The 27,906-nt window shown below is 38.1% G+C and overlaps 1 protein-coding gene across 1 annotated transcript in view; it reads right to left on the bottom strand.

Annotated features, from left to right (window-relative positions):
- Window positions 1–27,906, bottom strand: part of VAV3 (vav guanine nucleotide exchange factor 3) — a 248,303-nt gene that overhangs the window by 48,724 nt on the left and 171,673 nt on the right. Inside the window, exons 18-19 of the mRNA XM_084637324.1 lie at window positions 23,833–23,855; window positions 19,941–19,986 (exon numbers count right to left, since the gene is read on the bottom strand). Of these exons, the coding sequence (XP_084493450.1) occupies window positions 19,941–19,986; window positions 23,833–23,855 (69 nt within the window). The remainder of the gene's footprint in view (window positions 1–19,940; window positions 19,987–23,832; window positions 23,856–27,906) is intronic.

The following is a 27,906-nucleotide window of genomic DNA, read 5'->3' as shown; positions in this document are numbered from 1 at the left end:
ATAGAATGAATTCTATAGACTTCAATGCACTTTGGATCAAGTGCTTAATATTATACCATCAAGTGTATCTGAAAGAATGAGGTAAGACCACATTCTTTAAAAAAAATTAAATAAATAACTCAGCCAGAGCCCTAGCTCAGCAGCACCTGCCTCCCCTGGAGCTGAAGACAGGCTGCTTTGCCTCCCACCAGACCACTTTGTTTCAATCCTAGTCCCCCAGGTGGGTAACTCTCTCAAACCACATCCACCTACAAACCAACTAACTGGGGAGAGAAGCCCATTCCAATATTTTTAAGTATGTAACTATTCAGGTTAAGTGTCAGAAATGTGACTCAGAATATCACTCATCATGTAGAATGCATCCGATGAAGTGAGCTGTAGCTCACGAAAGCTTATGCTCAAATAAATTTGTTAGTCTCTAAGGTGCCACAAGTACTCCTTTTCTTTTTACTCATCATGTAGAAGACCCAACATAATGATATACTGGGAACCAAGCGCTAGAATTTAGCTAAATCTGTGAGTTTAAGCTTTTGATTTTCAAATCAGCACCACCACTTGAATTATAGGAGCTCCCAAAGACCCAATTGTGGTGGGGACTGTACAAGCACACACAAAATCATGGCCCCTCCCCTATAGGGCTCTCAATCTAATTTAAGATTTTTAAAAAGCAACAAGTGAGCATAACAACAACAATGGAGGGAAAGCAGATGGGATGATGAGGGTAACAAGAGAAGCATGGGAATACAGCAAACAGCTATGTTCTCAATTTCATGGCTCTGAGACACTTAAAAAAACAAAAAAGTCAATAATCTCTCTAAGGCCAACTACCCAGTCACTATTATTAAAGTGCAGTAATCCAATTTGAAAAGGATATTTAATGGCCAATTCTATTCTGAAAGGTGACTATGCAAAAACAGTACTTATTGTACTCCACAGATCTGATGATGACTCTTCAGAGTCATGGCTGCTGACTTCAGTGACAAAAATATATTCTTACTACATGTTACTTCTGTTTACACTGTACTGATTAAAGATGCTGAGCCAATAAAGATGGAACATCCTAACACCATCTTTTAAGGGTACTTTTCAGAACAGAATGGGGATTTAAGGAATATAATTAATGTTGGATAAAACTACCGATGACGTGGTTGTTCCTGCATCAGAAAGACAATGCATTAAGTGGATGTTTGGTTCTCTCGATTCCAAATGTCATTGTTTCTGCATATCTTGAAGAGTTTAAAAATGTGTAAGACACTTTTCAGAACCTCACAGTATGTCCAGGCAAGATGCCTTTTCAACAGAAATACTGACAATTCCTAAAGAATCAGTTTTGAATATACCTTTTTTTGTTCTGCTTCTGATTAGTTATCCTTCCACTGTATCATTTACTACATGTTCTCCTTCACTTGGCCCTACATTCATTATGGTTCCTTTTAATCTACAAATTTGCTACATCTGGCTTCTTGCATATTTAACATTCAGCTCCTGCTCTCCTCCATTAATTGTTTAAAGTTCCGCTCATGGAGGCATTTAGACAGAAGATTCCCTGGCAAGGTTCTCCTTGTACCACCGCATTGCTCTCTTGCCTGAGCACAGAATACTCTAGTGGGATATGGGGGAGGGGGAGCTGCACCATCCCATTCCCCCATCTCAGCTGACAAATTTACAACATAGCTCCAAAACCTAATTGAAAAATATTTACATTTCCCTTCCCTCCACTTCCACACAGATAAAAGCTTTTAAAGTTCCATCCCCCAGGACAGATAAATCTACTACAGAAATTCAAATTCTTTGCCATCCTAAATCTATTCCCAGTGACATTCTGATTCAACTTTAATTTACTCACTCCAGTTCTCCTTCAACACTTCCTAGTACAGTAGTGCTTTAAATTCCTCCCTGAAGCAGCACTCTAGGTCCCCCATCAATCTCTTCCTAGTTTATCCTCCCTAATTGTGGAACTTGGGACTTTTGTAATGACTGATTTTCTACTTGTTACCATTTACTGCATCAGCCATACTTTGGGTAGCAACTTCTGAAAAAATACATCAGCAAGCAACTAAAGCTCAAGCTGTGAGGGGAAAAATTCTCTACTAACACAAGTTGATTAGCATTCATGTCTTTATCAGAAATGGAAAACTTTTCAACCTCAAGAAGCCCTTTTGCTATCTTGTGTGTACAAACAAGTTTGCAGAGATTGTATCTTCGGTTTACAGAACTGAGTACAGTGCATACCCTTATCCTGATGAGCATATCTTGTCATAAGAATACACCCTATTTTTTAGCCAAAGTTAGAACACACATAGAAACTTTTGGGATTTCAAGCATTGATTTTAGCTTTTAGTCTGCATCAACACATTACTTTAGGATTTATAAAACATCAAGATAAGTCCCTTCCAAGGTGAAATTACCTAGATTAAAAAAGTCTCAGCACAGGTAAAGATTTTTTGGAGTTTTTTATTTATTTATTTTTAAGAGGGTGGGGGGAAATGAAGCAACCCCTATTGCATTTGCTGAAAACTTCTGTAGATCTGGCCAATAGGAATCTAACATTAGCCCACTTACTTTTGAGAATCTAGGTTGGACAGCCTAATCACTGACGACACAGATGGCTCATATGAATAAATGTGGAGTGTAGAGGAAGAAAGAGAAGTTAAAGCAATAGAAAACCCATGCAAAATTGCAACTTAGGTGGACAGTCTATATTCAACATTCAGACGTGTACTTGGAATCTTAATATTCCTCTTCTGTATTTTGACTTCCCAGTTAATCCTAATACAATACTGGTTGGCTTCAAGAGAAAGAGGAGAAAAACTAGGTAACATGCACGCCTTCGTACTGTGGTAATGAATTATCATTATGAATAATGCTCCTAGGCATTCAAATATTACAATGATGAGCATGGTATGAAAGGTGGAGACATTAGACAGTACATAGATTTTCTTCGCTGATTGGCTAGGACTTCTCTTTCATGGAATTTCCTCTTTCAATAGGCATGTATTAAGAATAATTTCATTGCACATATTTCATTTCAAACTCGCATTCAAACAACCATTTTTTACTTCAAGTGACTTGAATGAGTCTTAAGTAAGGGTTTTCAGGGTCATGTCTAAATGTTGAAGAATCTCAGTACTTTAAACTAACAGTGGAAATTACTAACTGTTGGGAGTTAACAAGAACACACAAATGAAAAAGAGAACAATACCACAAAACATGCACTTTGTTTATTTACTTTGACAACTGCAAAGAAACTTAAATAATTTATATTGTACTGATAAATGTACTATAGTATAGTTTTACAAATAATGATGTATTAGAAATATAAGCCTTCACTAAAAACTTCTGCTATTAAATCTTTGCTAAGAAACAGGAGACTCTTATTTGGTATGTGAACTAACAAATATGGTTTATTGAGATGCCATAGCTATAAAAGCACAAAATGGCATTTATCAGATGCTGAACAGAAGGTGTTATATTGACTGTTATTCCTTCTAATATACTGGCATGGGGTGCAGAACTTTACAAACGCTTTTGTTTAAGCAGGTACCTGCCCTGAGGAGCTCACAGCTTAAACTGGACAGACAAAATTCAAATAATTAAAGGATGAGTCATGAGGGCAAGAGCAGACAGAGTTGTGGATGATCGGTAACGCAAAACTTGGCAACAGAAGTGGGAATGAAGCGTGGATGAGTTACTAAGCAGATATTCCAGAGCACCTGCCTATATTTTGGGTAGTATATTTTGTGGGCTGTTCACTTACATGTACATTTTAAAGAAAAGTATGGTATATAATGAAAGGGGAAAGAAGCTTCGCTTTGGCAGACAGGATCTTGAGAACATGAATGGAAGACTTCACTGTGGAAAACAAGACATTGAATACCATGAGGTGTACAAGGCTGCAGGTCTTGTATATAGCCTAAACTTGTATACATTGTTGAGCGTAATGTCCTGGTACACTCAGGCAATGGATGCTTTCGGATGGAAGTTGATTATTTGCTTTGAGACAAGCATAATGATAATAAGGAGTGGCTTCCAAAATGTGTAACAACAAGAATATGACGGGCAGGGCTCATGTGCAGTGTGACTCAAAGTATATTAAAAGCATGACAATGGGAGAAGGCCCTGCTTTCCAATATGTCAGTTCAGCAAAACGGGTGGTTAATCATACTGTGGACAGCACTGCGCATATATTTAAATAGTACTCATGGAGGGGTGGGCTAAATAACTGTGCACAATGAAATCTTTGAAAATGCAGTTTTATGGCATTTGGGCTCTCTGACTAGTTTTGCTTTTAATTACAATTTATAACATTTACACAAATACACACACATATTACAGAAGATATATCCACTGATGGTTTATTTAGAACAAATTACAAAACTAAGTAGTGGAAGGAGTTTAAGTTCTTCTCTTTTGCACTCAGTGCTTAACAATAGCATCTGCCTTTCCGAATAAAAGATTTAATGGGCAATTGATGTAAATACATTCTCATAAGTAATATATTCTGTGTGTCCAGCAAGCTCCATTGAGAAAGGGTTGTAGCCGTAACATAGGAGAGAAAAAAGGTGGGAGAACCCTGACAAAGTGGACAGGATTCGAGCAAATATTTATAAAATCTAAGACATTCTAAATGACAGAACTGGTTTCATTTGTACACTGGACTTTTCAATAATGCTTCTGAATGCTTCAGTTATGAATTATATTATCATCTGCCTCTTCAACAACCTTTTACTGTGGCCTCCACCCTGACTTTGATATACATGCCCTTTACCACATACCTGATAGCTGTTATCTTACACACAATGGGACCCATTCTGATCTAGATGGATTTTGCCTTATGTACATGGCAGCAACTGTAACTGAATATTGCACACAATACACCAACAAAGTAATGTACATTAGATATTCTAGAACACAAGGAATGGAAGCAGACACTGGGAAATCAGATCTTCCCTTCATCCAAGTCTGAAATATGGTCTACTTTAAACTGTATCCGCTTCTAGTGAACTGTTTGCTAGACTGCTCAAGAGCAGACAGAGTCAAAGTCCAATTGCCCATAACATCAGATGATGAGACTGTGTGTCCTGATGAATGATCCTGACCTTCTGATGAGGTAGATCTGGGGACCAAAAAGGACACAAAGACTCCACCAGACATTTGAAGGAGATCAGTAAACAACGGTTGATGTAGCCAAGCCAGGGAAATGAGAATCATTCTTGCCCTATCATGACATATCTTTCTCACTACCTTCTGGATCAAGGGAAAAGGAGGGAAAGCATACATCAAGCTTTTCCCTCAGTACAGAAAGGAGGCAACTGAAAGGAATTGACTGTCCCTGCTTACTCTGCAATACAAAGGTGACACTTTTTGCTGAACCTTGTTGTGAACAAGTCTACATATGGTCAATCCTAGCTAGAGATAGTTTGAACCAACTGATCTTTTACGGACCATGCATGCATTTGGGAGCTCTCTTGGTTCAGATGATCCATGACTTCCTCGTTTTCCCCTGCTAGATATAGGGCCACAAGATAAACATCATGATGGATACACCAAACCCATAAACTTTGGATAGGGATATTCTACTTCTCGAAGCAGCACCAAGGATATCAAATCCTGGGTGAGAAGACTCTTCTACAGGCACTGCCGGAAGATTTAAAGAGGACACTATACAATCCACCTAACTGTGGAACTGTGGAACATCCTTGCAGGAAGAACCAGATCTTGGAGACTCTGTAGGGGTCCTAGAAGGAGGAAACAGGATACTCCGGAGTAAGTCCAGCAGCGTCTTCTAGTCTCTTCTTCCTAACGGGGAATGAGGAAGAAGATCTTGAAACTGGGGAAACATGTCTTCTTTTGGAAACCCTATGCTTCCCATTGAGAACTGACAACTCAATCAGAGCTGAAAGGTGAACCTGGGCTATTACGGTTTCAGAGCTCTCTGCAACTGCGGATGTAATTGGAACCGATCCAGTAATCAACAAAGGATCTGACAACATGGACAACCTCAGATCCGACATTAAACACGAATCCATCTCCCTTACTACTATAGATGAGTGGAACAGATCTCCACTTCAGAACCATAGCAGTCCTCTCCAAATCATGCAGATGCAACAGCTGTGATGCACAGGAACTGGCATTGCTAAGAGTGGCCGTTTTTTCTCTATACTTTTTTCTTCTTTGGCAGCTCAACAGACAGAATCGAAGGTGCTAGAATCATAGAATATCAGGTTTGGAAGGGACCTCAGGAGGTCATCTAGTCCAACCCCCTGCTCAAAGCAGGACCAATCCCCAACTAAAGCGCAGATTCTGACACAGTGATCAATTCCATCTTCCTCAATCTGCAAGTGGAAGTTGGGACCAGCCCTGGTCCTGCAGCAGCAGGGGTTCTGTCAGAGTTGGATCACTGGGGGCACTGGTAAGGGTAGCGAAACTGTCCCTTGACTTCTCTTCCAGAACCAGAGCAGATGGCCCTCAGTTCAGGCATCTGTAACCAGAGCAGATGGCCCTCAGTTCAGGCATCTGTAACCTCAGGGGCTTGACTGAGGGAGCTGTGGGAACGGAATTCAACCTTGACAGGGATTACGACTTCTGGGGACCCTGCAGTTCGTTGGCTCTGGTAGTCACTGGGGCAGAGACTGACGTCTTAGACCTAGGATCTGAGGACTGATTGGTCCAGAGGGTCTAGTCTCAAAGGCTTCCTTTAGAAGAAAAATCTGCAAACAAGTCTCCCTGTCCTTACAGGGTCTGGGAGTAAAGGTCTGGCAGATTGAACACCCAGAAAGCAACTGTCCTTCTCCCAGGCACTTGAGGCACCACACTAAGTCATCAGATGCCAGGCAGACAGCCAGACAAGAAGTGCATTTCTTGAATCCTGGCTTCCTCTGTTTCTTCAGTTCCACTGTAAACTGGAACTGTTAACTATTAGTTCACTAACTATAATAAATGGGCTAACACTAACTATTTCTAAGCAGAAAGAAACTCCAACTCCAAAGAGCAGTCACATCCATCCAACCATGGAAGAAACTGAGGTGGTGAGGGAGCTCTGCCCGCTTCATACCCTCGCCTTCAGCGTATCATGATGCTGAAGGGACACTGCTAGAAGTTCTACCATAAAGCATCACAATGTGGTCCAGTACTCATAAATGGGTATATGCAGAGCCATTCGAAGAACAGAAAATTAAGATAAAATACATAACAAATCAACAATAAGCAGTATAAAGGAATACCCTCGAACTGTACAGATGGAAATTTACAAGGTAAAGTCACCATCAACCACTCAAACCCTATGGAGAATAAAACAGAAACTATCAGTTTACCCTCTCTCAAGCAAACATTGGGTAAATCAGAGGGAACATCAACCATGCCTTGAAGGACAACATACTGACTCCAGCAGTCCAACAAGGGCAGTTATCTCCAGAGGTCTTTCCATCAAGTGGCCCTCCCCTCAAGTGGCCCTGAGTTCAAATCAAGGAATTTATCATTGGATGTCTCTTACTTTGCTTGATCTAGACCACATAGGGCTTTATGTATTAAAATCAACACCACTGGAAGTAGACAGTAGCATATGCAACATAGGTGCACAGAATCAGTGTTGGATTTAAATCTTTAGATTATGGGATCTTTTTCCTTTTCAGTCTTTCTACCTTCTCTTCATTTAACTCAATGTTCTGCTAAAGCAAAAGCCCAGAGTCCTACAGTGGACAAGAATTAAAGCTGTGGAAAGGAGATCGTATGGTGTGAATCCAAGGCGATTGCTGTGCTGTAATCATAAATCATACTGTAATGATCAGTAAATTTTCAAGCAAACCATCACTGGCCTAAGTCACATGTCATTCTGGAAGGAATGCTGTCATCTACCTATGAAGGCTTTGTTGATATATCATACTTCATACAATTTGCTGCCATCAAATTCAACTGGGGAAGCAATTCAAAAGCAGCTTTAGACTTTCAGGTTTACCACCTGAACTAACAGAGTGGCAACTCCAAATGCTTCCCTCCCCCACATGGGCTGGTTAAAGAATAACCCAAAAGATTAGTGAAAACAGGGTGGTGTTCTCAATGCTTCAGATAATGAAGTTACTATTTAATTCAGCGGTGTGTGTTAAAGATTAAGAAAAAGTTAAACACTTATGACAGAGCTGGAGAGCAAAGTCTGGCTACAGCTGTATTAGTTTCCCCACACCTCCCTGGAAATGTGCCCCAGCATTAACCTGAAGGTACCATCCTGAAGGGATAAAAGGGTTCATTAATCCATCCTCACGTACATTCAAATCAGTGACTCTACTTAAAGAAGAAACAGGTTGATTTCGCTCTACTCCTGCTTGGGAAAGCTCTGGAGCAGCAGTACGGGTAGACATTGAGGCTATTCACCGGGGAGAAGTCATCAAAACCTGAGGCCGGGAAAGGAGTGGAAAAGTGAATGCACTCCCACGGTTTCAGAAACGTATCTGAAGAGAGCAGGTGAAATATGGACATCCTTTGCAACAGCCATGAGGCTCCTCACAGGTCTTCAGACTTATCCAACCCTGCACTTATTGCCAGCTCTCATGCTTTTATTATGAAAGTCTGTATTTAGTGTTTTTCTTAAAGCTCCAGTTTTAAGAAAAAAAGACGGAGAAAGAATTCTAAGTACTAAGGAACTAGCCCTTACAGTTACAGAGACAAGCTTGAATATGTGAACCCAAAAGCTCAAAAACCAAAAGACAAATAAAAAACCAAAATGCATAATTTTTAAAATCTCATTATTTTTATTTCAATAGCATTTTGGGGGTGGGGGAGGGAAGAGGGCTGACTTGTAACTTTTGAATGCTTGTGCTTGGCAATACTGAGACAGCTACTACTCAATAGCTAGTCTGAAAGATGGATCCCCTTAAAAAGGCCCATTGACAGCATCCTAGTAGGAATCCCAGCAGCCAGAAGAGTGGATGTCAGAAGATTACAGATTTCTAACCTGGGCATTGCCCCTGGACATTAGAGCACCCACTACTTTCCATATCAACCTCTGGCTAACAGTCTTCTAGCTGTTAGGGGTATCTTGTACACTTTCCAACTAAGTAGTACATAAGTGGAGGTGTTTGAGAGTGTGTGTGATGGGTCTATATAGAAATTGAGACGTATGGTACTAAGAAAGAGTCAGTTTTACACAGATTATGGGGGAGAAAAGAAAGAAAAGAAGGAGAAACAAAAAGATAGGGGAGGAATAAAAGAATGTAAGGAAAGGAATGGACATAAGGGAGTGAAGGGAGAGAGACAGAAACCAAGCCAGAAAATGATGCATCCTAGTATACTATAGCAAAATAAGACAGAAAATATGGAGTGCAGCCAGGAAAGGAAAGGAGGTCCAAGGAAGGAAGAGAAAGACACGAGCTAAAAAGCATCAGGTACATTTTTCAGGCCTTGACTATTATGATGGTACTTCTTGTGACATGGATATTTATCCACCATGATCTGAACTGAAAGCACCAAGTTCCTTTTACACAGACCACAAAGTTAATACCCTCTGATAGTTGTTTTCAGTTTACATATTTAGCACCTGTACAGAAATTCGTTTCTTTCTTTTGGTAACAGATAATGTGCCTTGAAAGGGGAAATTAGTTACCAGTAATGCTGTTACATAGTCTACCATATTTCTATCACGCAACGGAAACTAGGCCTCACTTAACAGCATTATGGGTTCATCTACCAGAAGGAATAGCCATGTAAATGTAATGTGTCCTAATGTAAAGGTAATGAATCCCAAATATTTTTTTAAAATAAGTAAATTTGATTAACAACGTGAAAAGTAAAAACACTAAATAATAATGATCAGTTACACTACACTATTCATTTTAACAAATCAGTCTCCCCACTCAGAGGTAGATATATTAGAGGCCTTACCAAGTTATTTTCAGTTTTAGAGCAATTCCCTATAACTAAAATAAGGAATACTGGCAGAACTGGTAACTTCTCTAGAAACAAAATGATGTTGTAAAGACAGAAAAACTCCAAATTTACCAGAAAGGCAACTGGTGTTTCTACAACATGCCCCCTATTACCTATAAAAGCCTTTTTGGGCAAACACCAGTCAGCTAGGAATCCATGGATTTGTGGGACCTTTGGCATGCTTGACATAGGGGGTAACTATCTTGTATGGCATGCTTCCTTCAAAACCTACTAGCTTCGAAGGTAGACTCAGTGCAGGAGTATTAGAGCAACAAGCATGGGTAGCAGGAAGCCCAAAAAGATGTATAGATCAAGCTCTCTATTGAGAATCATCTCAATTTCTCAGCAGGTTCCCAGGTTTGAAGGCCATTTCCTTTCCCTGAGACATGGCCACAAAACCTTCCCCTGATGAGGGCAGGGTACAGCAGCAATTCTGCAAAATTCTCCTCAATGAGTTTTAGCAGTATTTCTTCTCCCACAGAAGGGGAACATTTAGCCCTTAGAAATTTTTACAATGTTTCCTAAATTCTTTGTGTAAGCATTACTCTCAGTAGTGATCAAATTAAATGAATGAATCACAAAAAATCCATACCCTTTTGAGTAATATTAAAATTCAGTGACTTTTTATGATTATTATAATTCATTCCCTTATTATCTCTGTTTTGCTTTCTGAGAATGATAGAACTCTGACAATTAAAAACAAACATGGAAATATACAGGTAAGGGCAACTCTGCCCTTGCAAATTAATGGGAGATTTACAAGTCCCTGTAAATAACAGTTTTGCTGACGTGCCATTCTCTTCTACTTGCCAGCTGACAACACTAATTAAATTCATATCTTAAATTCATGACATTGCTACCTACTAAAATCAAGGACTGAATAGAGACACTGGATTTATGCTTATTACAACCATCTATAACCCACTTAAAAACCCTCCCAAGCTCCCCTGACCACAGTGACTGGAGAGGTGTTAATAGACAACTACACCTTGATTGGTCCCTTGAAATATGTGTTAATGACTTTTGCTTGTATTTAGCTGTAACACTCCCAGTACATTTCTCAACGGTGAAGAAGAGCTCTGTGTAAGCTGGAAAGCTTGTCTCTTTCACCAACAGAAGTCGGTCCAGTAAAAGATATTACCTCACCCACCTTGTCTCTCTAATACTGAATAAAAGCAACTCTGGGCCATCTTTAATTTGTACACTTGCATTTTTATGTGTGTGTATTGTTTTTTGAAAAGCGGTATCCTATGGTTTTCATAGATTAGACTTGTATGTCCATTTGTGCCTGTTACACTTTAATCTCTTCCCCCCACTCCCTTCTGTGTGCCAACTCCCTTTTAGATATCACATTTTGCACTGAATAATCTATGTTAATATAGTGTGCTTATGGACCTAAAAGAAGGGTTTAGCAAAACTTTGACCTTGGCGTACATTAAAAATGCTGAACATGGAGTAAACACCGTATTCAGTGGGAGGAAACTAAAATCTGTTAGTCAACCAAAGCAAAGTAACAGCTCCAAGGAGTACATCTAAAAAGTTAGAGAAAATTAATTACCCACCTGCAGCCTAATCTTGCAATCTAACCACAGAAAAATGGAAGAGTTTGACTAAATAAATATGTTTCATCTTTTGGCATCTGGGTCTTCTGATGTTTAATTAAAAGAAAAGGATGAACCCTAGCCGCTATGTTCTGCTCTTAATGCTAGATCGCTGCTTAGATACTAAAGCAACAGGCACATTGAAAATGCCTATGACAGATACATAAATGTAAATGGGAGCTATGCAAATATATGAAATAAAATATATCCATTGTGCTCAGGTAAATGACATCCCACCCTACCACGAATTTCAAAACAATTTTTATTAAAAATACATTAACCCAAATAAAGGAAAAGAAACCCAGACTGAAACACTTCACATGGAGAAAAAACTTGTTTTTGCCTTTGGATATGAGTTACTGGAAAATATCTTGGCATTAGGCAAGTTGGTTCTTGTGCCATCATGCCATCATTATTCTGGGAAGAGGAAATATCTACACTTAGCATTAGTGCTACAGCAAAAGTAGCAGTGGTATTAAACCCTGAGATGAGAAATCACAATATAGGTTAACAGCCATCTAGCTCAATATTTAATTGGGTAGGACAGCATATACTTTTTGACCAGATGAGTTCAGCATGCTTAGGGGTGGTACACATCCTAACTCCTCCTTTGTTTGCAGTGTGTGAGAGACACCACTCTTACAGAATCGTTTGGGGGAATCTATTTATGCTACAGCATTCAATGAAATGGGGCTGTAACAATTCACTAAAACAGCTGTAGAGCCATTTTACCCCACCCACATTACACACAAATGTGTCAGAAGACAGCTGACCTTACAATGTTCTGGTAAAGTTACACCTGAATGGCCAGATCTAGGAGCACCAGAGCTCAGAGTTTAATGCCCTAGAGCAAAATAAGGAACAACAATAGACTAACACTGGGATTGACTTTTTCCCCTCAATAAAATTAGATATTTTGCAAACTTTTTCCTGTGTTACTTCCAGACAGCTTTTCAGGAAAATCACTGCCTAGAAAATTAAACCAACAATATAATTATGTTCCATATTACCTATGGAATACAAAAGCATTCAGTATTTCCTTATGTATAATTGCAACCTACTTGTGATGTTCTACCCATGCATACAAAACGTATTGTTAGATTTGTCAATAGAAATATTACAGTGAAGTTGAATAATGTTGTATATAGGATAAAGCATAAAAGTTAAACAAATTTCTTAAATGCGTGTCAAAGCCCTTTTCAGTTTTAATAGTTTACTCTATTACAATGAAACATTTTAGTGAAAACTTAGCAAGTCTAAAGCTACATAGTGTGAAAAAATATCTCCAGTAAAATATGCAAATGTATGTGTTCTGTTTTTATCATAGCTGCTAATTATTAGGCAGCCCACTCTTCCAAAAATAGTAGAAGTTTAAGAATACCTTCAAGTCTCTACAATGGCCTTGAGAATACTTTCAGCACTTTCTAAGGTCTTGTCTTCACAGTCCTGGCACAGTGCACTAAAGGTGTGCGCTACCATGTGGCAGTCTAACTGCTCAGCTCTAAAAGGTACCTCATTTGCATTAACGTAGTCCAAGTTTGGGACTACATTAAAGGGAACTAGGTAGCTTTTACAGCAGTGATACTAAGACCTCAGTGGTTCAGGAGCCAAATTAGCGATCAACATTACCCAAAACAGGCACAGTAGTATGAATTCGTTGTTTCTTTTACTATGGTACGATATATTCTTATTTAAACAGTAAATATATATTCTCACAGCAAAATGTCTAACCAAGTATTTTTATTTTATCAACTTCAACTGGTTAATAACATAGGAAAAGCATCCTGATTGGTTACTGCAAAGAGCTGCAGGAGACACATTGCAGGGCCACTGCGGCTCGCAAGCCTCAGTCTGAGTATCACTGTTTTTGAGAGCAGGGTCTACACGGGGCAGTTAGAGCATTTTACAGATCACACCCTTGTGATACATTTTGCCGCACCGTATAGCCCTAACTTTATTCTGTGTTTACCATGCTATAAATAAAGTAAAATGGTTGTTTTTAAGATGCCTGTTATTCTAGTCTCCCCTGTTTGGATTGGTAATATTTTGGCAGTAAGATTTTGTTTATTATCAGACCTACACAGTATGTTTGAACTACTAATCTCATTCAGCAATTTGCTTTAGCAGCACATCTAATTAGTAGCATAGTCTTTTAATATTATACTTCTGGTATGGCGCTTTGAAAATCCATATTATCTAATACAGCATTTCAACAACATTAAGAACATAAAATTCATTATTAAAAGGTCTATACATTTAAAAAGTAATATCCATATTCATGACCCAATCTAATTTGTTGAGAAAATTTAAAACATTAAAAAAATGCCTCAGATTTCTACACCAATTATTCTCACACTGCGATCCACAGAAATTCATTGTGGTGAAGAATCCATCAGTCTTCAGTAAGGATGCTGAGCCCAGCTATTACTCTTATGGCCAGTCTCTGATCACTGGTATAATGGCATATAGAAGGCTTTAGTTATGTTACTGTATAGTTATATCAGCGCAACAGAGATTGGAATCTGGCCCTTAGGCTTTCTTGAGGTTTAAATAATAAAACAAGATAAAACAAGCACCTATCTGCGTCTTGTGTGACTACTTCAGTTTTTGGGGGGCACACCCAAGGCTGTCAGAGGCATAATATATAGCCACCCTCTAACACACAATTTCCTTGCTGCTTTCCCTTTGCTTAGGGGAAGAGAGACTTGTAATTTATTGCTGGTTTATTGCAGCAGCAAATCACAACCCTACCACAACAGCTAACCTGGCCAGTGTTGGGAAGATGGAGCAAGCTAAGGTTCCACCAGATCCCTGCCCTTCCCCACCCATTTGTTCTGGACATGGGGAGTGCTGAGTGCATAGGGGAGTAAGATAGATGGTTTTATTCCCCATTGTGGCTTTGCAGGGCTTTGAATATCAGTACGGAGACCTTGAACTGGATTCTATATTCTGTGGCGAGCATGATGATAACATGTTCACAATGACCCAGGTTAATAACCAGACAGGTTTTGTACCAGTTAAAGCTTTTCCAGGGTATATGGCTTCATTTCTATCTGTAATGAGTTACAACAATCAAACCCAGAGGTCATAAATGTGTAGATCACTATGGATAAATCTGAGTCTGACAGGCTGGATCATAATCTTCTTGCCACCACAGACTGAAGTGGGTGTTTGTCTTCAGTTATGGCTATTTGCTATTGGATGCTATTTGCTAAGATCCTGTGCTTGGTGTCTGTGACAGCGGCTCTCAACCCTTCCAGACTACTGTACCCCTTTCAGGAGTCTGATTTGTTTTATGTACCCCCAAGTTTCACCTCACTTAAAAACTACTTGCTTACAAAATTGGACCTAAAAATACAAAAATGTCACAGCACACTATTCTGAAAAATTGCTTTCTCATTTTTACCATATAATTATAAAACAAATCAATTGGAATATAAATATTGTACTTACATTTCAGTGTATAGTATATAGACCAGTATAAACAAGTCAGTCTGTATGGAATTTTAGTTTGTACTGACTTCGCAAGTGGGTTTTTTGGTAGTGTGTTGTAAAACTAGGCAAATATCTAGATGAGTTGATGTACCCCCCTGGAAGACCTCTGCGTACCCCTGGTTCAGAACCACTGTCCTATGAGACCTCTTGATTGCAAATGATATTCTGTTTGAAATAAGCTAATTTCTTGTAATGGGATGTGTTGTGTTTGTAGGTAAATGGCAAAAGTCTGTATTCAGCAATCATCCAGAGCCTTCAAGAGCTTGCACATTTTTGCCTAGATAGGTCCCGCAGACAAGAGTATTAGATATGCAGAAATTTAGTATTTGTAATGAAAAGCGATAGTTAAATAGAATGCAGCTGTAGCTGCAATTCAATGCACGTAACAATTGTGTCAATGCTTAGCAAGAGGTTACAGTTAAGTCAGGACATCTAAACATTTGAATAAGACAGATTTTACTCTTAGATATACCATGCTGGGTGAGGCCCCCAATGAAATGAATCAAAGTCAGATATATATATCACAGGGCAAAATATGTCCCATTATGTTGAAACATGATACCAAACACTGTGGTATGCTTATGACATATACTTGGGAAGGGAAAACATCATTCAAAATATATTGCAATATTTCCTACTTTTCTAATATGAAAAATATACATTCACTATAATATATAAAAACAGATGAATATTTCTTTTCAATGATTATATTTAAATAACATAGGGAATTACAATACCAGACTTGGGTTATGAGATTTCACAGTCTAATGTGCATAGATACCATGAAGCATGCCCCAACCAACCTCCCGCTATATCTTATTATTTAAAAAAACATATCTTTGCTACTTTATTTCCCATTGCACAGTCCAAAATGTATGTTCTTCAAGCAATAACCTCACACTTTCCTTCAGTTCCTTTCCTTTATTAATGGTGTATAATCAGTATTAAAGACTAATTTTGCAAAGCATGTATAGACCAGACATTGACCAGATACATACACACATACACAATTTTGTAAAATATTTGGAAATCAGATGAAACGTTACAGTGAATTCTTTAGGTTTTCTTGCCATTAACATGAGATACAAATCTTCATTTTGCCCCCAATCCAAAACTAAGGTTGTTTTCCAAGATTTAATCCATGCTTACAAGAAAATCAGCTATTTTAAAAGTCAGAACATGTTTCCCGTAGCATTCTTTCACAGATCAGATTTCAAGTTTCTCTGAAACAAATCTGAAGTACAGGTTTCTAGTGTTCCCATTTTTGCCAAGTTTATCCTACTGACATGAAATATGTTTTTTACAGGTTTTGAAATTAAAGTCCCAATATTTTTATTAGCATAAAGGTTTAGGGTGAACCTAGTTTAAAAACACTCAACAGTGAATCCATTACCTTTTAGCTCTATTTATACCAGGAAATAAAAAGGGACAGCCAACAAACTTGCAATATACCAGTTCTATATCAAAGAGAATAACTGTGTTTTTACAAATATTGGGGGGGCAAGCTATTTATGACAATTTTTCCTTATTAACAAAAAGACATTATAGATGTTCAGCACAGTGCATGTTTTTAACAAAATAAGCCCTGAGCCATACAAATCCTCATCCGCATGCTCAACTTGAAGCATGTCAATAGTCCTACTGGCCATTAAGTCAGCTAATGCACATGCTTAAAGTAAAACATGTGCATAAGGGTTTGCAGGATCCCTCTTCAGAATGCAAAAAATTAGAGTTATTTCAGATTTCCCATTCCAGGCAAAGTTTCCTTCAAACCTAAATCACATCTTAAATCTCCTTTCCTACAAACTTTCATTTAATCTTTTGTATTATAAAGAAAATTCAAACATTGGACCCAAATTCTTACTTGCTTTATAGATATGCATAAATATGACAGTAACACATACACACAAGCACACCCATTTTGTTAACTGCAGTGTAATGTAGAGAATGCCAAGCCTGGCACCCATAAAAACCAGTGGATAGACCACTGTGAAGGCCATCCTCAACTGGACCCACATGGGGAAGCCACAAGGCATGGGGAAAGAATCAAATAGTAGACCATATGTTTTTGCTTTTCAGTTTGCTTTTCTTTTGCACAGGTCTAGGTACACTCCCTTTCTGCTGGCTCTTCTAGCCGCTACCAGCTTCTCCCCTTTCTTATCTGTTGCCCCTCTGGCCCCCTGTCTCTTATCCTTTCCTCTTATGCAGCAGAAAGAGTGACAAGTGAATATCTTTAACTCTAAAAGAAATCTGCCAAATGCAACCACAATCTCTGAAGAGAAAAACAGACACTATCCATTTATTGTTTATAGGGTAGGACAGCTGGGGGTAGGGATCTTTCTTCACCAAAGTAAGAGCTTTGCCAGAAAAAGAAGCAGAATTACTTTAAGCCAGGTGAAAATTCCAATACCTTCATACTTGTTGCTACTTCCTGGGGGCCATATACTGCCCAGAGTCTCCCCTCCAACCTTTTAATTGATTTAAATCCCTGTCACTGGGGATTGCATAGTGCAACCCGGATTAGAATGTGGTCCTTACACTCCAAAGACAACTCAGTTTTTATTAGGTTGGGACCTACCATAGACATCTGTTATTTTTAAAATAGCCAGACACAGAACAGAAGCAGGCTACAGCAGAGGATTTGCCTAAAAAGAGCGATGATTACATAGAGTACCTATTGCTGATATCAACTAATATTTGGACATTGCAAGGACATGCTACTGAAAAACAGCAAATATCATCTTTGTTAAAAATATGGCCCATGTTTCAGTATCACAACACTGTGGGGAGCAAAACACATCAGACCTCTCGAACACGTACTAGACTAGGCAATTTTTAAAGCCTGTGTATTAAAGTTTAATTGGTAACTTTAACCTTGACTATCACTTTCAACAGAAATATCACAGTAGTGCTAGGATTTTCAGAGATTTATGATCCTGTGTTCTTGAAAAGATACTAGCACCACTGTAGTAATGTATGTCTCAAATAATTGATCTGTCTCTTACAAGTGTTGTTCTCTTGATTGCACATTGCCTTGAGAGAGAGAAGCTGTTATCTGATGGAAACACCACCAGTCAACAGTACATTTACAAGGATACAAATAAGATAGGGATTGCCTTGCTATTATGACTTAATTTGAAAATTGCCACATTGCTTATACAGAAGAATGTGATCAATATGTAGTTTTCAGCTATGTTTTGTTAGCTCTTATTTCAAATATATGTAATAGCAGAATCAATTTTGCAGAAGTATGAAGATTCGACACCAATATTTTCAACCAGGAGACATAAATTTAGGTACCTAAAAATAGTAGAATGATTTTCAGAGGTCCTGAACTTCCACTGGCTTCCAAAAAACAATTGAGGACCAGAGTCCGCCATCAATACTAACGTTGACTGGACTTCAACAGAACTACCTGCAGAATAAGGTATTCAGAGAATCTCGGCCTTAATAACTTAGGATTCAGGAAAGCACTTAAGCATGTGCTTAAGTCCCACTGACTTCAGTGGCATTTAAACACCGGCTTAAGCCACCTTTCTGAATAAGGGACCTCAATAATTACTGACTTCAATGGGAGCTGAAAATACTCAAGTTACTTATATTTAAGTGCATACGCAGGGACTTGAGAGCCTAACAGTAGACAGCAAAGTTTAAACATTCGAGCCTAGATGAGAGCTCACACACACATGGACAATATGCCTAATACATCAGTTTGTATAACTGAATGAGTAAATAGACAATAGCCCCACTAGGCCAATGGCTTGTTACTCTTCATGCTGCCCCTTCTAATAGCAGTACATATTAAAAGTTAAACTTATTTTTAAATGGCTTCAGTTTCCTCGAGTAGAAAGGCATACAGACTGACCTATGTGCAGAGTGAAGCAAGTTTTGGCTAGAGGCAACAAAGCAACCGTAAACCTTCTAAAACATCTCATAATCTGACATGAGTAAGAAGGGTGTGGATTGTTTCAAGTAGTTACAACATTTAGAACCTGTGCAGCTGAACACTGGGAACGATGGCAGCCTAACCACCACACTTACTCCTCAGCAAACACACAGCTTTTACCAGGTTTTGAGATGGTGCAAGGCTGCTAGTCCATTTAGTGTTCTACTCAAACTGTACTCAGGTATCTACATTTAGAAACATTTAACAATAACTTAGTTTTATTCAGAATAACTATTACCATACACATAACAAATCTCCAGTAATTAAACTGTGAAAAGAAACATACAAACGACAAAAGCATAATTACTGTAAAAAAATTCAGTGTTAAACAGAAGAACTATTGACTAGTCTATTCAGAAAAATAATTGGTCTCCAGAGGAGATGCTCACCCAGTTAGTACATAGTTTGTAATTAAACCCTTAATTTTCTTAAGAGCCAGTGTTCGTGATTTTATAACAACATCAAACAAACTATAGTGAAAAATACAGCCTTTACGAAGGTGTATGTAAAATTACAGACTATTTATGCCTTTTTTTGGAGAGCAGCTAAAGTCCAGTCCAGCAAAGCACGGATAAATCCCAAGACAGGTTGAAAGCACCGAGAACTTTGTAGGATCAGAAACTAAGGTTTATACAGTAGCTGCCTGTTTTTAACAGCAAAGTACACAAGGGTGGAGAAACTGCTAACCAAAAGCCCAGAAGCTTTTCAATGTGCAAACAAAGCTGAACAAGCACTACTTATAAACATGCATGTAAAAAAGCCTGGAGTTCAGTCAGTCATATGACTATATCTTTGAAAATACAGCCAAGCCATCGATTTAGACATGCAAGACTTTAGGTTCCCAACAGAAAAATGTTCAATGTGTTCTCAACACAGCGTGCAGTGTAATGCTGATCATGATACAGCATGATGTTATAGCTTGAAGCTTTCTTTTGCCTTTTTAATTCAAAACGGTAATTAATAAAAGGTATAAAACAAACCTGAGTCCATGTGCCTGGAGTTTCTTCGAATTCCATTAGTTCGTTTCTGCATAGCAAAAATACAAGTCAAAAGCATGTATAAACCAGTTTTCATTTCTAAGTATAGTAGAACCTCAGAGTTAAAAACATCAGAATTACAAACTGATCAGTCAACCTCATACCTCATTTGGAACCAGAAATACACAAACAGGCAGCAGCAGAGGCCAAAAAAAAAAGGGGGGGGGGGCGCGTTCAATACAGTACTGTGTTAAATGTAACTACTAAAAAAAATAAAGGGAAAGCACATTTTTCTTCTGCATAGTACAGTTTCAAAGTTGCATTAAGTAAATGTTCAGTTGTAAACTTCTGAAAGAACCACCATAATATTTTGTTCAGAGTTACGAACAACTTCCATTCCCAAGGTGTTTGTAACTCTCAGCTAAACTAGTGTTTGTAGTCTACTAGGCAAAGCCAATTTTTAAAAAGTTCTCTTCCATCCTACAATGGGGTTAATGCAGAAATATCATGTGTTAATATTTTATTGTTGAGGTGCAAGTGACACAAAAGGTTCATGTGTTAGTCTGTCACCTCTTGACATCTGGGTTCAAACTCCACTGAGATCACATGTGAAAATGATTGTAATAACTCAGCCTATTTTATAGTGGAAAAATACACCACACAGTTTGCAATTGTCTGACTCAGGGAAGGTCCGGGACTAGAACAGCAGCAAGAATGAATGTGAATGAAGCTGCAGTTCCAATAGGATGGGACCTTTACACTGTTCTTGCTTTGTACTAAAGCTCCTTATAGTTAACAATGCCTGTCCCATCTCTCAAATGAGCATTTAATTTTTTTTTAAAACATGACGTAATAAACTTTTATTCTATTTGTTTAAGTTTAGTTTAGGCAAACTGGAGCCATATGAAATCCCAGGTACACTATACAAACATAATGGTTTATTATTTGGCAAGTGCTGATTTGTACCAGTTGCACAGATCTCTGCATTTAAATAGGCCCTGAGGAACTCCAGTGCATAATAAGGTATATTTGTACGTTAGTCATCTCCTCCTGCTACTTGTTTTAATTAGTAGCTTGCATGAGGGCTCATGCAAATTACAATGTTTTACTCAAGCCAAGCAGAGCAAAAACAAAGGGTGCAATCAGGTTTTTTAAAAATTGAGACTGTATTGTTTATTCACACTGACACAGAGAGGAGAGGAGCCATAAGCTTGGGGTGAGGGGAAAGTTGGGGGAAGTTATTGTGGTTGGTTGCAAACTGTTTCCATGGATTAACTGGAAAAAAAAACGTGATAACTTATCAATGTACAATAAAATTACATACACTAAAGGAAAGAAGAGGGCATAAAAATACCCAAGGAAGTAAATGTTGGGAGTGTGTGAAAATGTACTGAATACTTCATCTTATGTTGTTATTATCAGCAGATCTTCACATTTTCTGCAACATAAATCCATCTTTTCTTAAAAACCTGATTTTCATTTACACTATGTCCCCTTTACACCACTCTGACAGCATAAAGGAACCTTAAAGACATATTAAATACATTTAAGGCCCCTTCATACTACCAGAACCATGTAAAGGGGCCATGGCACAAACAAGAATAAGGCTCCAATTTTACATTCTACATAAAATCAAGGTACAGAAACCTCATCAGGAGAAGGAATTTTTTCTTACAAAAATCTCAAGAATCAAGTTGGAGGAAGAGGCATGGAAAGAGGAGGAATAAAACAGAATTAGGATAAATATTATCTCATCCAGTCACATATGTTCCTCATTGGTAGTTTTACTCACTTCTGGCAACCTTGTCCATAACATACCATAAGCAATCTGTTTATAGCTTCTTCAATACTGTATGCCATGTGTAATGATCAACAGACTTTTAAGCAAACAAACCAAGCTGTAGTTTTGGTATTTAAGAATGTTCATGTTTCACAGTTTAGAGAGAGATTAAAAATGTAAAAACAAACAAACAGCACATGGCAGAAGGTAAGGTAGCAAACTGCTGGTGGTGAGGATTCTATTAAAATGAGCACATGCAACAGACATTTTAAAGTGAGTTTATAGCACTGGCAACTGAGGTCTTCTACATAATCATAAAACATGTCTAAACACATGCCAACCACTCCTCCCTCCTCCCCTCAGAGTTCTGTCAATGGTTTTTTTATCCTTATAATGTGTGATCCCCTCAAGGAAAACCGAGTAGTTCTATACCCATTAAATCCTGCCCACTCCCATAAACCTATCAAAATAGGGCAAACTAATGTCAACTATAAGAATTATTTTATGATATGGACACCTGCCCAATAGGGGCTGAGCTGAACTGAACTCAACATCTCATCACACATAGGCCACTGAACAGTTATCAAAAGGTAATAGTTCATGGTCCATAATGACCTGTGCCAGATCTCAACATTTAATGGGGGTCACACAGGTGAGATTCCATATCTATTTAACAGTCACCACAACCATCCAGGGCCCATAACATTACACTTTAATTATCCAAAGCACTAGGTTTTCTAAGCTATAAGTGACAGAAATGTATATCCTCCATTAAATTCTCCACAAGTCAAGGGGGTAAAAAACCCTGTTACCTGCCCAGTATAGAGGGCTTATATTTTCAGTCCTAGATTTCCTTTTACAATTCATTTAGCCACTAGATCAAACAACATTAACATTACTAAAGATGACAGGCCTGTATATAACACTTCTGTGCAGGTAAGTGGTGTAAAACAAAACCAGTTGTCAGTAGGGTTCTATTAATTCCTCCAATAGGTTTTAAGGAAATTTAAACAGGTCTATTAACATAAGAACTTCCAAATAGCAATTAGACAGCAGAAACTAGCTAAAAATGTGCACTATCCTAGGAGCAGGCTGAGAATACAGTCTTAGTTATGTAACATTTATTAGCAGGCAGCATTAATCTGCCATTATATTATTATAACAGTAATACTTTTCTTTTGATTTGCATTGCCAACCTGAGTCATAGCAGGACAGCATGCAAGTAGAGACAATCACAAACCTGAATAGGTAAAATTATCATCCTACAAATTTATATGGTGCTCATAACCATAATGCCAGTTTACGGAATGAATTTACATCCACTGATCTAAAATGGATGCTGGAAACGCAACATAGTGTCCTGGGTTTAAAATATAGTCTGTATTTTGACAAAGTTAGTGGGAAGTAGGACTTTTACTTCTTTCTGTACCATAATGGAAAGACATCAGCAATATGCAGTGAGATACCTCACTGTTACTTGCAGTATTCTTAGAGCTTTGTCATGACATATCACGTGTACCGACTAACTTCTCTGGACATTAGTAGTTCATTTTGCTGTCCTGTCAGGATTAAACAAATTCCATGTTTGTTGAGTGACACTAAGAAAGACTACGGTTATGTAAAAAGTCAGCATTCCACTGCAAATTTTGCAGCTTACTGTAGGCTGAAGAATTGCAGATTTATTAGTCCGTAGTAATATAGTATTATTGCAGAATTTGCTGAAATTTACCTGAGGATAGTTTTATCTCTGTTGCCAAATTTGGCCTAGAACAGTTGGAGACCTGTGATCACTGATATTCTGAGTTAAATTAACATTGTTTTACTTTCCCCCTATAATTTAAGAAAACCTACATTCTTCCCACTATCCTAAACACTGAAAAATCTCAATGGAAATTAAGTTAATCCCCTGCAATTTAATATAGATATAGCTAATTGTTAGTGCATGTACATGGAGTCATTTCTACTGCTAGAGTTTGCATAACTCTAAATAAATGTAAGTTAGCTGCAGAAAAAATACATTATCTGTAGCACTGGCACAGCCGTACGAAGTAAATGAACAATTTGTAAGCCATCAACAAAATAAATATCGCATAAAAATTGAAAATAAATCCTTACCTCATGTTTCAGGATCCCATGTTCTGAAACAAAAGTAAAAACGGGCATTATCAGTGCCTGTCAATTTGCTCTTTTATATATATCTCTGTACTGTGCTGCCTGAGAACACACTACTGCTTTGTTTTGCTAACTGATACCTGTAATATGGTCCGACAGCCCTGGAGCTGAGCTAATTATTGTTTTGCAAACTGTGTTCTTAGAGCTGATTGGCTCTTGTCAGGTAACACTGAACCAACGCTATAAATGGCCTGTTTCTAAGTTCTGCTGAACTTTCCAACAGTTGTACGCCAAACAATCAAATAATTTAAATCTTTAGAAATGGTTATACTGAGTTTCAAAACACTATGTAACCGCATACACTTTGGGAAATTCTATAGTTAAGATTCCTGTTGCAACTGTAATTTAACCTTCCTCTAATCCCTTTGCATCTATATAATATTCTATATTGCTGTATAATCAGTTCAATGTTTTGCCTACTGGTTGTGGTGGGAACCTTAGCTTTGATGTTTCCTGAGATTCATGTACTTAAATTCTCAAGTAGCACTGCACTAACATACTGTAGGTTTTTTTGCAATGAGTTTCCTTGTTTTCTTTTAATGAAATAAGAAAAGCAGAATGAGAAAAGGATAAAGAAAGGTACTCTTGTGGGTTATCAGAATGGCTGCATCAGTGTATTAAAGCTGTGTGCATACAGAGCACCACATATTTCTATGAACCCAGCAAGGGTCTGGGGAACGGGGTGGATTTTGGAGTGTGTGATCTGATCAACATACTTTCTGATAAACACATCACTGCTCCTGGATTTTATTTTACTGCCTTATCACACAGCTGTGTTTATTTCTATGTGGCATTCTCCAGGCCCACTCCTGATATCTGGAAAGGAAAATTATGTACTGCACATGTCCAGTGTGTAGTTTACAACCACAGAAAATTTCCAAATTTTTTCAAACTTGGGTGTGAAAATCAGGGTCCAGAGCCCCAAAGAATAAGCAATTGAATCAACTGATTGTATACAATATTATTGTACTATAAAAGTATACTGAGTAAGATGTCATAAAAAATGGTGATATGTTGGTCGCAGATATTACTGCATGATGTATGTATGGGTTGTGTATAAAGAATTATGTATGTGTCCTGGCAATGTGTTCTTAAAATGTATTTTAGAAACAGTGCATAAACCAAGCCTGCCCTAGACAGACAAATGTGGATTTATCTGTCCTGCTGGCTTGATTACAGGCAGAGGATTATGAAAGTACATTTACATATAGGGTAAACAAAACAATCAAGCTAACTAGCAACAGAGGGGGAACAGAGTCAACACCCCACGAAGCCTTTTGGCTTTTGAGGCAAAGACACTGGACTTTGGGAAACAGAAGGGGAACAAAAAGACGTTCTAGTTGTCCCTCAGTTAGGGCAAAACATGCATTTCTTACCAAGGACAATATACTGAATGAGCCAAATATGAAGCTCTAAAACTAAACATTTTGATTTGCTAAAGCTAAAAAATGCATCCAAAATGGTTCTTACTATATGGAACAAACCTCTTGGTTACTAACATTTTATTTAAAGATAAACAGACTTGTTGACAATAAGAATATGAACCAAGAAATCTCAGCAGGAGACTGGAAGGACAGAATGCTAGCAAGTATGAGCAGTATAATTTTCCCCTCATGGATGGAATGCCAGGGGGAAATTTTTTTGTCACACTCAGAGAACTTTTTTTAAAAAGGGTTGTAAAGTTTTTTTTTCAGCTTTACCAAAAATATTCATTCACCTTTGTGTACTAAAAGAGCAGGGGGAGAGGGAGAAGCAAAGGAATAGTTTTGAGGAGATTATTAAGGCTGAGATTTTCAAAGGAGCCCATTAATATAACAGAGGGATAAATACCACAAAGGAAGAATTATTATTTAAGATCAGCACCAATGTGGACACAAGAACAAATGGATCTAAACTGGCCATCAGAAAGTTTAGACTTGAAATTAGACGAAGGTTTCTAACCATCAGAGGAGTGAAGTTCTGGAACAGCCTTCCAAGGGAAGCAGTGGGGGTAAAAGACATGTCTGGCTTAAAGACAAAGCTTGATAAGTTTATGGAGGAGATGATATGATGGGGTAGCCTAATTTTGGCAATTAATTGATCTTTGACTATTAGCGATAGATATGCCCAGTGGCCTGTGATGGGATGTTAGATGGGGTGGGATCTGAGTTACTACAGAGAATTCTTTCTTGGGTGTCTGGCTGGTGAGTCTTGCCCACATGTTCAGGGTTTAGCTGATCACCATATTTGGGGTCGGGAAGGAATTTTCCCCCAGCACAGATTGGCAGAGGCCCTGGGGGTTTTTCGCCTTCCTCTGCAGTGTGGGGCACGGATCACTTGCTGGAGGATTCTCTGCACTTTGAAGTCTTTAAACCATGATTTGAGGATTGCAGTAGCTCAGACATAAGTTAAGGGTTTGTTACAGGAGTTGGTGGGTGAGATTCCGTGGCCTGCGTTGTGCAGGAGGTCAGACTAGATGATCATAATGGTCCCTTCTGACCTTAAAGTCTATGATTCTATGATTCTATAAGTGTTCAAATCAGACTTGAAATTCAATAGGATTTAGGCACTTAACTCTCTTGGACTCCTTTGAAAAGGACAACCTAAGGTAAGGGCATGAAGGTAAGAATGAAATTACCTTTTGGCCTTTACTCCTATATAGTATCACTACCTTGGCATTATAAATTATTTCAAAACTGAACTAAGTACCATATGAGTACCATGAAAATGGAATAATTATAAAAGTTCATTCCCAATCGTAAGTTCTGTTAGTGTTTTATCTTCAGTCCCCATATGTCTCAAATATTAGAGTGCACTGGGTGCCTTTCTGTCCTGGTGTGGGAGAGTTTATCGGAGGAGACTTGGGCTTTTGAGTGAAGAAAGCACCTTGTCTTAATAGCTGACGTGGCTTATTGCTGCTTTTTTATGAATATCATAAACACTAATCTTGGAGTGAGTTTCAAAGTTCACTAGGATAAAGTGAGTTCAGTATCCCAATGTTGTGATTTGATGTAGAAAGAGAAGCTGAATGATTAACTTCTAATATTTGGGGCTCAGAGAGATGCAAAAAATCAGTAATATAGAAAAGCTATAAATATCCCTGATAGCTACATATGAGTTTTACTGAGAGAAGTATTTATGGTAATAGGTCACATTAATGATATTTAGTGTTCAAAGAAAATACTATACTACTCCATTACCCCAAGCCAGCAGAGATTCTGTTGTTAAAGACTGAGGGCCAAATTCAAACTTGGCATAAGCAAATGCAACTCCACTGAAGTTGACAGTATTTCATCTATTTACTCCATGTCTGAATTAGACCTTAAAACTTTGCCAAAGTGACATTTACTCAGGAAGACCCTTCAACATGTCTAAAGACCACAGTGAAACTAACCATCTGATATCAATATTGCCAAAAAAGACTTGTTTATCTACAGCATATATACACAAATTTCATTCATTATGGCAGGGGTTCTCAAACTGGGGGTCAGGGCCCCTTAGGGGGTCATAAGGTTTTTACATGGGGGGTTGCGAGCTGTCAGCCTCCACCCCAAACCCCGCTTTGCCTCAAGCATTTATAATGGTGTTAAATATATAAAAAGTGTTTTTAATTTATAAGGCGTGCTTATATGAAAGGGGTCACCAGTACAAAAGTTTGAGAACCACTGCATTATGGTGAGAAGAAAACTGCTAAAGCAAAATCTATAGTCTCCAACAAAGTGAAATCATTACTATTTTAAGCTAGTGCTTACATCTATTCAATTTCAGTCTCCATATATCCATGAAACTTTGCATCAGATCCTTATGTGAATCACTTCCCCATGAGTTTCTGATTAGGAGTTCAAGAGCAGATTCCTTGCTTCATCTGCACAGAATTATTCATACTTGTGTCCTAAAATGCCGTACCTATTAGGCAGAAGCTCTCTTTTTTCTGCCTCTAACATTTTCATTTCTATTCTTAGTATTTCCATAGTTTGTTATCTTAAACTCATGGTTGTCTTTCAGCTTTATTTTGGAAGTTCACAGTAATCAGACTAT

The sequence above is a fragment of the Lepidochelys olivacea genome (assembly GCF_965140295.1).
Source record: "Lepidochelys olivacea isolate rLepOli2 genome assembly, chromosome: 8".
Lineage (NCBI taxonomy): Eukaryota > Metazoa > Chordata > Testudines > Cheloniidae > Lepidochelys > Lepidochelys olivacea.
The sequence above is the reverse complement of the archived record's forward strand: the minus strand, read 5'-3'. Positions and strand labels throughout refer to the sequence as shown.